We start from the raw sequence: 11,311 nt of genomic DNA, 5'->3' as shown, positions 1-11,311 counted from the left end.
TGCAAAACTAGGATTACAGCTTAGCCATCGTGAGGGACCAGGGCTCGGGAAGGTCTTTGGGGGCAGCCCAAAGAGCCCAGGATAGTTCCAGGGGGAGGAGGTCGGAGGTTCTGCTCCCACCCACGAGTAAGTGGTGGTGGGGGATGCGTTCTGCTTTGGCAGCTGTGGGAGAGGAGAAGCACCATCAGGACTGATCCTTGGGCTGGTGGGAAACTAAGAGCTGGAGGAGACCTGGAGGGGCAGGTAGGGGGTGTTTGGGAACTGTACATTCTTTGGGGCCCTTTGGAAACGGGGAGAGAGAACTGGAGACCCAGGGCTCTCTAATGCTCTTCCCTGACTTGTCCGCTCATTCATATCTCATTCACTGCCTACTCTGTACCACGCATAGTTCTAAGCCTTTAAGATAACATGAGGGACAAAACAGCCAGAGATACCTGCCCAGACAGACAAGTTAATTGCTTGGTGTGTCAGAAGGTGATGAGTGAAAGAGAAGGTTGGGCTAGGGAAGGGGCACCGGGAACGCTGGGCAGGTGGGGGCAGACGACAGTGGTCACCGAGCCAGTCAGGGCGGGCTCACTGTGTAGGCGATGTCTGAGCCCATCGAGAGGAAGCCAACTGGAGGAGGGAGCAGCGGTGTGGGCCATTGCAGGGTGTGGAGCAGGGGAGAGACATGGTCTACTTCAATTTCAGTTGCATTATCGGGCTGCTGGTGAAGGACAGGCAGGAAGGGGAAGTGGAAGGGATGGGGCGGGGGCAGAGAGGCCAGCTGCGGGGAGGTATTCAAGTGGCTGTGATGGTGGTCTGGGGCCAGGGCAGAAGCAATGGGGGAGCCGGCAAGAGATTGGATTCAGGGGTCTGTTTTGGAGGTACTATGAATACGTTTCCTCATGGAAAGGTGGTGAGGTAGAGAGAAAGGGAGGTGTCCAGGCAATTCCAGGGGTTGGGGCTGCTTTGGGGCCATCACAGCTTTCTCTGAGCAGTGACACCTGAGCCTGAGGTCTCCGTGCCCTTGAGAGAAGACCCCTTTCTCCTCAACCTCCACCCCAAGGCCCCAATTGCCCAACATTCCTGAGAATAGAAATCGGAGAGAATATTTCATGTTTGTCAATGTGAAGCCCGTGTTCCATTGGAGTGCCCCCATGCTCTCCTAATGCCATATTCCTCCGGGCTTGCAGCCAAACTTGCAGTCAGCACCTTGCCTGCATCCGGGCATACCTCATAGGAATACATGTGAGATTAACAGACAATCAGAAACATGATCCTGCATGATGTGGTCCTGAACGGGGACACTGACAAAAGGAATGTTCACTTACTGAGGTGTGGGGGAGTCACTCTGGCTTATACATGAGTTAACTTGAATTTGATGCTAACTAAAACAGCCTGTTTGTGGCCTATCAAACATACACTGTAGATCGGCTTTAATTATTGACCAGAAGTAAAGAACATCCATGTTAAGGGACTTCCCTGGCAGTCTAGCAGTTAAGACTCTGGGCTTCCACTGCAGGGGACGTGGTTTCGATCCCTGATCAGGGAACTAAGATCCCACATACTGGGCAGCCGGAAAAAAAAAAACAAAAAAAAGGAATGTCCATCTTAAAAATAAAGATGAACTGCCCCTCTTCCTGGGACACCAACACAGGTGCTCCCTCAGTGATGACACCCTTCCCAGGCACCAAGGCCATACTGCCTTGCCGTGTTTGTGCTGATTTGCTTTTCTGAAACTTTGAAGGAATATATCACTGATTCGCTTGATGTTCTTTGTCCTTGTCCTTGTTGTTCAGTCACTAAGTCTTGTCTGACTCTTTGCGACCTCATGAAGTGCAGCAGAGCAGTCCAGCGGGGCAGAAGACAGGCTTCTCTGTCGCTCACTATCTCCCAGAGTTTGCTCAAACTCACGTCCATTCAGTCAGTGATGCCATCCAACCATCTTATCCTCTGTCTTCCCCTTCTCCTCTTGCCTTCAATCTTTCCCAGCATCAGGGTCTATTCCAATAAGTCGGTTGTTTACATCAGGTGGCCAAAGTATTGGAGTTTCAGCTTCAGCATCAGTCCTTCCAATGAATATCCAGGGTTGATTTCCTCTAGGATTGACTGGTTGGACTTCCTTGCTGTCCAAGGGACTCAGGTGTCTTCTCCAACACCATAGTTCAAAAGCACAATTCTTCGGCGCTCAGCTTTCTTTATGGTCCAACTCTCACATCCATACATGACTACTGGAAAAACCATAGCTTTGACTAGACGGATCTTTGTTCTGATCAGACATAAAACTGTGCTGAAAACCATGCTTCTCCAGAGCTGTTCCTCAGGGTTATCTGAGGCTGTCTTCTGGGGCATAGTCTTCAGTTTGACTCAAATAAAACTCTTTTCAATTCTTATTGCAGATTGTTGTTGATTATTTTTGTAGACAACACCAATACCTGGAAAGCCCTTTGATGGCCCCCCAAGCCTCCCAGATGACATGGGACAAGAGAGCCTCAAAAAGCACATGCCTGACCAGATCACCTTGCTGGCCGGGGCAGCTGAGACTGGAACTCAGTTTCAGATCAGATCAGATCAGTCACTCAGTCGTGTCCGACTCTTTGCGACCCCATGAATCGCAGCACGCCAGGCCTCCCTGTCCATCACCAACTCACGGAGTTCACCCAGACTCACGTCCATCGAGTCAGTGATGCCATCCAGCCATCTCATCCTCTATCGTCCCCTTCTCCTCCTGCCCCCAATCCCTCCCAGCATCAGAGTCTTTTCCAATGAGTCAACTCTTCACATGAGGTGGCCAAAGTACTGGAGTTTCAGCTTTAGCATCATTCCTTCCAAAGAAATCCCAGGGCTGATCTCCTTCAGAATGGACTGGTTGGATCTCCTTGCAGTCCAAGGGACTCTCAAGAATCTTCTCCAACATCACAGTTCAAAAGCATCAATTCTTTGGTGCTCAGCCATCTTCACAGTCCAACTCTCACATCCATACATGACCATAGGAAAAACCATAGCCTTGACTAGACGAACCTTTGTTGGCAAAGTAATGTCTCTGCTTTTGAATACGCTATCTAGGTTGGTCATAACTTTCCTTCCAAGGAGTAAGCGTCTTTTAATTTCATGGCTGCAGTCACCATCTGCAGTGATTTTGGAGCCCAAAAAATAAAGTCTGACACTGTTTCCACTGTTTCCCCATCTATTTCCCATGAAGTGATGGGACCAGATGCCATGACCTTCGTTTTCTGAATGTTGAGCTTTAAGCCAACTTTTTCACTCTCCTCTTTTACTTTCATCAAGAGGCTTTTCAGTTCCTCTTCACTTTCTGCCATAAGGGTGGTGTCATCTGCATATCTGAGGTTATTGATATTTCTCCCGGCAATCTTGATTCCAGCTTGTGTTTCCTCCAGTCCAGCGTTTCTCATGATGTACTCTGCATATAAGTTAAATAAGCAGGGTGACAATATACAGCCTTGACATACTCCTTTTCCTATTTGGAACCAGTCTGTTGTTCCATGTCCAGTTCTAACTGTTGCTTCCTGACCTGCATACAGATTTATCAAGAGGCAGGTCAGGTGGTCTGGTATTCCCATCTCTTGAAGAATTTTCCACAGTTTATTGTGATCCACACAGTCAAAGGCTTTGGCATAGTCAATAAAGCAGAAATAGATGTTTTTCTGGAACTCTCTTGCTTTTTCCATGATCCAGCGGATGTTGGCAATTTGATCTCTGGTTCCTCTGCCTTTTCTAAAACCAGCTTGAACATCAGGAAGTTCACGGTTCACATATGCTGAAGCCTGGCTTGGAGAATTTTGAGCATTACTTTACTAGCGTGTGAGATGAGTGCAATTGTGCGGTAGTCTGAGCATTCTTTGGCATTGGAACTCAGTTTAGAAGATGCCAAACCCTGTGCATTTTCACTCCATGTACATGTCTCCTCTTGTGGGGCAGAGAGAGATGACAGAGTAGGAAAAATCAAAGTACCAGACACTTATAGAAAACACAACCTATGAGCAATCATCTGATTTATAAAAAGAGGCAACAAAATTTTTTAAGTCGAAGTATCGTTTATTTATTGGAAAAGACCTTGATGCTCAGTAAGATTGAGGGCAGGAAGAGAAAGGGGTGACAGAGAATGAGATGGCTGGATGGCTTCATGGACTCAATGAACATGACTTTGAGCAAACTCCAGGAGATAGTGAAGGGCAGGGAAGCCTGGCGTGCTGCAGTCCATGGGGTCGCAAAGAATGGGACAGGTCTTAGGGACAGAGCAACAGTAACACAGTTGATTTACAATGCTGTGTTAGTTTCCAGGTGTAAGGCCAAGAGGCAACACATTTTTAAATGATACAAAATAGCATTTTCAAAACAAAGCATGTGTGTTTTGGGGCTTCCCGGGTGGCCCTAGTGGTAAAGAACCTGCCTGCCAATGCAGGAGAACTAAGAGATGCTGGTTTGATCCCTGGTTGGGAAGATCCCCTGGAGGAGGAAATGGCAACCCACTCCAATACTCTTGTCTGGAAAACCCCATGAACAGAGAAGCCTGGCCGGCTACAGTTCGTGGGGTCACAAAGAGTCGGACACGACAAAAGTGACTTAGCATGGCTTAGCTCATAACAGAGCAAGAGGGTGACTGGAGTAACCTTTCGTTTAGTGAGCTGGCAGCAGGGGAAGTAGGTTTAAGGAAGCAGAGAGGAAGACAGGGATTCCGGTCCCTGGCCTGTTGGCTTGAGTTGTTGTCCTCAGAGAAGTGGGCATCATAGCTTGGTCACCCCAGGCAGAGAGACACACCATCCTTTATACAACATGTCCCTAGCTCTCCCCTGGGAAAGAGGCTCCAGGAGGAGAAGGCAAGGGGGGCTGTTTCTGACACATGCTGGGGAATCAGTGGTAAACAACCCTCGGAGAAGGCGGCTTCCGGCCCTGGTGAGTCACTCCTCTTGGCTGGGCCTGGTTCCTGGTGGCCAGGCCCCACCTACCCAAGCTGGGGTGAGCAGCCTGCTGTGCAGGGCTGGGGGATGAACAGGAGTTGGGCCAAGGGAGGGTGGCTCCTTAAATCCTTGTACACTGAGGCAGCCCCGGAGGGACGCCCCCAGGGCCCAAGCCTGGCTGCCGGGCCTGGTCACACCACGAGGCCCTCGCTGGCTGTCAGGGGGCTCAGGCCACGGTGGGCCATCCTCCCTGCCCCGTGAGATCTCACACTCTGCACATCTCTAGAGCTGGTTGGCTCCCCATCCTGGTCCCCTGAGGTCTTGGCACCCGGCCCTCACCCAGGGTTAAACATTAGTAGCAGATTATCAGTCCAGGGTCCGGGGAGGGTGGAATTACACTTTCACCAGCGTCTCCTCTGCTGGAGCCATCTGTGCCCACCCCTGCCAGACATGCCCGCGGAGGAGTTTGTGGCCGGCTGGATCTCCGGTGAGACACTTTTCTTGCCTCTGTCATATCAATGCCAATTGCAGGTCACTCTTCCTGGGGAAGGTGGGTGACCTGAGAGGAGCTGAAGCCAAAGTCCTGGTGGCCTGGGAGTGTCCAGAACCAGCCGTCCCTGGGCCTCCTGGGAGTTGCCCGAGGGGGCGAGGAGAGGACGGTGCAGTGGGCGGGGGCTACTGCCAAGCCCCAGGCTGCCCCCCGCCAACCTGGACACCTGTCAGGGGAGGGGCCGTGGTGAGCGCTCTCCCAGACTCACCTGCGCCGCAGATCCATCTCCAGGGCTCAGAGGACAGTTCACCTTTGACATCACCCGCTGTCCTGCATTCCGCTCTGGACCTCTGTCCTACCTGGCAATGGACTGTGAGCCCTGAGGCCAGCTGTGCTGTCGCCCCGGCCCAGCATCTGAGTGACCTCCCCGAAGCTCCAGGACCAGCTTCTGCTAAGCAGGGCAGGACCAGGAGGTGGGGAGATGCTGGGGGGCTGGGCCCTCCTGGTGCCAGCAGGCGTCCTCTCAGAGCCCCCAACTCTGCACTGCCCGGGCAGAGCGCTGGGAAGGCGGGGCCTGGACCAAGGCCCTGCACTCGACAGCAGCTGTGAGCTGAAGGGAGGCCGGAGCCCTGGAATCCCCCAGTTAGACAAGTCAGCAGGATGCTCGGGGGTCAAGTCCGGACGGGCGATGACCCTGTGTGTCTGGGGTTGGCTCCTCCCCTCTGCATGTGCGTCCTCCAGGCAGGGCCAGGCTCGCTCTCTCTCTCTGCTCCCCACACCTTCCCTGCCCAGTGCCTGGCACGGAGGAAGGTGCCAGGGGGCAACTTCTGCTCCCCCCTGACACACCCTGGCTTCCTCAGCCCAGTCCAAGGGGCCTAACTCCTAGCACCTTCTCGTCCCCACAGGAGCTCTGGGCTTGGTCCTGGGACACCCCTTTGACACTGTGAAGGTGAGTCTAGGGGAGGCGCCCAAGGAAGGAAAGATGTCGCCTGAAGCAGACATCAGGGAGAGAGCAGGGCCTGGCTCGCGGAGGCTCTCTCCGCCTCTCCTGCCCTGCTGGGGTCCTGCCCAAAGGGCCCAAGGAATGAGCCGGCTGGACGCCCGGCCTTCCCGCCTGCTCTGTCCTCCCTGTCCAGGTGCGGCTGCAGACCCAGACCACATACCGGGGCATCGTTGACTGTATGGTCAAGACTTACCGCCATGAGTCGGTGGGTGGCCTGCGTTGCGGGGTTTGCGTGTGGGAGGCCTCTGGACTGTCGGGGCCAGCTTCCTTCTCTCCCAGCAGGGCTCTGCCCCCGGGAAGAGAGAAAGAAGACCCAAGTCTGGGGCCACCAGGGGATGGGCTGAACAGTAGCTTCATGCCCCCCAAAGTGGAGCTGAGGCCATCCCCGGCCTTAGCCAGCCTCCACCTGCCTGTGGGCGGACTTGGGAGTGGTTTCCAGCCAGAGGAGGCCGTGCCAGGCCTGGAGAGGGCCAATGGGAGGCTCCCAGAGCCCCTAGCCAGCTCGCACCGTGTCTCTGCAGCTCCTGGGCTTCTTCAAGGGGATGAGTTTCCCCATCGCCAGCATAGCTGTGGTCAACTCCGTCCTGTTCGGGGTCTACAGCAACGCCCTGCTGGCGCTGACGGCCACCTCCCACCAGGAGCGGCGGGCCCAGCCGCCCAGCTACACACACGTCTTCATAGCTGGCTGCACCGGGGGGTTCCTGCAGGTGAGGGGGTGCACAGGCGCACGCACACACGCGCACACACACACACACACACACTTGCATAGTGATGATCAGTTCACTCCTTTCCCTCCAACCCGCCTCTAGTGACCCACAGCCACAGACCCCCGGCCTTCTCAAGGGGAACGTGAGGAGTGGTGGGGAAAGGCCTGCTCCTGGGACCTGACCTGGCCGAGCAGTGGCCTTCTAGGCTGCAGGTCTGGAGGGGAGAGTCATGGAGAACAGAAGGGGCAAGGGGCAAGAGAGCTGGGGTGAGGGGGGAGACAGTGCCAGGAGGACAGCCGTTGGTGCCCACCTCGGAGGGGGGGTCTGTTGCCATCTCTGACCCTCACCTGTGGCCCATCCACAGATCTCGCTGGGAGAGGTCCAGGGTGTTAATTATTAAGTGACTAACCATTTGGTTCTGGTCTTTGTTCTCGGCGCTCGAGTACTGGGTTTTGAGGGGTGGGGTGGAGGGGACAGGGCAGCAGGGGGAGCCCTAGCTAAGGGGGGGCCTGAGTGCAGAGGTCCAAGGGTGTGCACCTGGCTCCACGCCCCCCCAGCTAGTACCCCAGGTCACCCTCTACTTGACACCTGCCCTGATGCTCTGTCCACTTCAGGGTAGAGAGCAAGGACAAAGAACAGAGTCAGGGGCTCATTGAGTGAATTAATAATTCATGAGACCTGAAAGGTCCAGGCTTTGCTTCTGCCCCTAGTGCGGGGTTCATGCCTGCATATTTCCCAAACCCTGAGACATGCATCCAGCAAAAACAAGGAAGAGAGTGAGCCCCCAGGCCAAGTGGCCTGATTTAGGCTCAACCGGGCCCAACTTCTCCATTTCCTTCCTCTCTGGTTCCTCAGAAAGCAGAACAGATGGTGGAACTGGGGACTGTCCAGTCATTGATGGGGATAGGGTCCAGGGACCACATGGAGCCCCGTTTACTACCAAGACCAAGGCTCTGATTTCCACCTGGGACGGGAAATGTATATTTTGCATGGAGATGGACAGGAAGACTCTAGTTAGCATAAAGCAGGGAATGACAACCTCTTGTGTACAAACGTTGCATTTGACTCGGCTAAGTCTGGTATAGTGTCTGACATCCCCACGGCCCCTGTGGTGGGCACAGGGTGGGGAGGGCAGGGACCCGAGCCCACCCCTCCCCGCCACCCTGCCTTTGGCCCAGCCATGTCTTCACCCCCAGGGACCCACCCCCCAGAGCAGCCCTCAGCTCTGTACTGCCCATGGGCTCTGCTGGGAGGGTGACATCACAGCACCACCTCACAGGGAGGGACCCCAGCCCACGGCCCTTCCTGTGGGGGAGTAAGTAAGCCAACTGCCACCCTCTAAAGATCACCACCAGAGCCAGCCTGCAGGCTCCGCCGCCGTCAGCCGTCTCCAGGGCTGCGAGCTTGGGTACCTTCCACGAAAGAAAAACAAAAAACACCCAAGTCCAGAAATGATGTGCCGATCTCGGCTGGGACTTCAGTCCTCACCTGAACGTGCCCTAGTTGCACCCCTGACTCACACCTCGGCCCCTCCCTTCCCTCCGAGCCCCCAGCACCAATGTTACCCCACATCTGTCTCGTCCGCCTCAGCCATCGTGTTCGAGGACCGTCAGATCCCACCCTGTCACCCACCTTCTTGGGACGCTAGAGACTGGGGCTTTGTGAGGCCAATTTCCCCACCCAGGGGCCTCTGAGAGGCGTCTGGCAGCAGGTGAGGCCGGAGGAGTCTATGAAGTTGAGTCCTCAACACTATCGAGGTGACCTCTTTATCCGTGGGGAGGGGTCCATCCCCCGCGGTTTTGTGAGCACAGATGGAATTCTCTTTTTGTTTTTTTTGGGCCCCAGCCATGGCAATGAAAGCACCGAGTCCTAAGCACTGGCCCGCTAGGGAACTCTTTCTTTAGCGCCATGGGTGTGTCAGCAAGTTCGGCCGAGGAGAGGGCCAGGGCTCCTTGCTGTCAGGGGTCTCTGGCCCGTTCCCCACTGCGAGTGAGAGAGGCTGAGAGCGGCCACGGGAGCCCGCGAGGCCCTGCGGAAAGATGCTGCCGTGTCTGCTCGCTGCCTTCCTCCCGTCAAGACAACTCGGAGGGATTGTTCCTGTCCCAAGGTCCGCCCAGGCCCTTCCTGCTTCCTTCCCTACAGGCCTACTGCTTGGCTCCCTTTGATCTCATCAAAGTCCGGCTACAAAACCAGACGGAGCCCAGGGCTAAGCCGGGGAGCCCCCCGCCCCGGTACCGGGGGCCCGTGCACTGTGCGGCCTCCATCTTCCAGGCCGAGGGGCCCCGGGGGCTGTTCCGGGGAGCCTGGGCCCTGACCCTGAGGGACACGCCCACTCTGGGAATCTATTTCGTCACCTATGAGTGGCTGTGTCGCCAATTCACGCCGGACGGCCAGACCCCCAGTAAGTGAAGTGGCGTCAGAGGGCGGGGGACAGAGAGGAGGAAGGAAGGGGAGGACGGGGAGGGGGACTGTGACGGGGGCTGTTTCGTCCCTCGGCTGAATGCCTCTCCACTCCTGCCCCCCAGGCTCGGGCACAGTGCTGGTGGCAGGGGGCTTTGCCGGCATCACCTCCTGGGTCGCCGCCACCCCCCTGGACGTGATCAAGTCCCGGATGCAGATGGCGGGGCTGAAGCAGAGGGCCTACAGGGGGCTGCTGGACTGCATGGTGAGCAGCGCCCGGCAGGAAGGACTGGGGGTCTTCTTCCGGGGGCTCACCATCAACAGTGCCCGCGCCTTTCCCGTCAACGCTGTCACCTTCCTCAGCTACGAGCACCTCCTCCTCTCCTGGGGGTGAGCCGCCGGGCGACTCCGGCAGCTCCCTGGCGGGACCACCGCCCACCTGCCCAGACTGGAGGCCAAGCTGAGAGCACTGACTTGTGGGTCTGATGCAGAGGGTGAACCCCCTTTTACCAAGTCACCTCCAGTGCTCAGACCAGATGGGGCTGGGGAGACGGCATGGGAGCAGGAGGCCTGGGGTCCCTGGCGCGCCCCGCCCCCAAAGTCCAAGGCTGCCCTGGGCCTCTTGGCAGCACGTGCCCTGATTCCTTGGCTTCCTGAATCTGAGAAGTAAACTCAGAGCCAGCGGTGCTGGTGACATTCCGGCCCCCCCGCCCCACCCGTCCTGTGACTTTGCCCCTTTAAGAGCTGCCTGGTGCTAACCACCCTCCCTGGATTTGAGTGAGGAGATCCTCATTGGCCCCCCACCTCACTTCCCTTCAAACCTCTCCGTGCAGGACTTGAGGGTAGCCTTTATGCCTCCTCTAGTCCAGAATCCTTCAGTGACTCCGTCACCTTCAGGAAAAGGCCCCCTCCTCCCCTCTGCCCCCCAGCTTTCTTCTCCTTCTGTTCTCAGCAGCCCAGTCCTGCTTGAGGTCCCTGAACAAGCCGTACTCCCTCATCGCCTCCCACCTAGAAGGTTCCTTTCCTCTGAGCCAGCAGTGGGCAGTGCTTGCAGGCTGACTCCCCCATCCCAGGGCTGAGCCAGCTCCAACCTGGGCCTGTCTCCTGGAGTCCTTCCTTGGCTTGCCTCCCCCTGCCCGGAACTGACTCTGGGGTTTCCAGACCTTTCTGCTCATCCCCATGCCTTGATCACAGCCTTGGCCTATACTTAATCATGGTTGCGGGTTTGCTTCTCGGCTTCCCAATTAGACTGGGTGCTCCTTGAGGTCAAGGGTCCTATTTCTGGTCGTTTCCCAGCACGGAGCCCCATGCTTGAAGGAGCCTGATAAATGCTTGTGAAATGAAGCGCAGTCCTAACCTCCATCCTTCACTCCAACCACCACACCGTCCTCCCGGGCACCCTCTTACCGGCTTCCACTGAGATCCCCTCCCCCAACCCCTCTTGGGGTCTCCAGCGGAGTAGTGTCTGCCTAGCCCAATCCCATCGAGGGCACTTGTTTTCTTCACCATCTCTATTGCTAAAGGGGAATTAAAAACTAGCTGAAAAGGTTCACTTAATTGGCAAATAAAGTGAGCAGACATCCTAATCTAGTCTGGGATCAACCAGGGCCCCCTCCGCCCGCGCATGGTGACCTGAACGCCTGGGATGCCTGCCATTTACTGGGGCCCCCGTATAAAGACAATCACAGTGTTATCACCACGGTTCACACAGGAGGTGGCCTTGGCTCAGAGACAGCGCGTCACCCGTCCCAGGCCTCACGGCTGCTGCTTTACACAGCTCGCCTGCACGCATCTGCGCCTCCGCCTCCAG

General features: G+C 56.1%; 1 protein-coding gene across 3 annotated transcripts; it reads left to right on the top strand.

Moving 5' to 3' along the window:
* Window positions 1–3,831: 3,831 nt before the first annotated feature.
* Window positions 3,832–11,091, top strand: SLC25A45 (solute carrier family 25 member 45). Of its 3 annotated transcripts, none has more exons than XM_015461272.3 (7): window positions 3,832–5,388; window positions 6,297–6,340; window positions 6,528–6,599; window positions 6,916–7,101; window positions 9,244–9,502; window positions 9,627–9,766; window positions 10,798–11,091. In XM_015461272.3, exons 1-7 carry the CDS (start codon window positions 5,352–5,354, stop codon window positions 10,837–10,839), a joined length of 780 nt encoding a protein of 259 aa, XP_015316758.1. In that variant the 5' UTR covers window positions 3,832–5,351; the 3' UTR covers window positions 10,840–11,091. The 3 variants fall into 3 exon arrangements, with proteins under 3 accessions (XP_015316758.1, XP_010819385.1, NP_001192769.1); NM_001205840.1 differs by lacking the exon at window positions 10,798–11,091 and having other exon boundaries at window positions 4,708–4,896; window positions 5,188–5,388; window positions 9,627–10,333; XM_010821083.4 differs by having other exon boundaries at window positions 4,039–5,388; window positions 9,627–11,091.
* Window positions 11,092–11,311: the final 220 nt, after the last annotated feature.

This window comes from Bos taurus, chromosome 29, assembly GCF_002263795.3.
Source record: "Bos taurus isolate L1 Dominette 01449 registration number 42190680 breed Hereford chromosome 29, ARS-UCD2.0, whole genome shotgun sequence".
NCBI classification, from domain to species: Eukaryota; Metazoa; Chordata; class Mammalia; order Artiodactyla; family Bovidae; genus Bos; species Bos taurus.
This window is presented reverse-complemented; position numbering and strand designations above follow the sequence as displayed.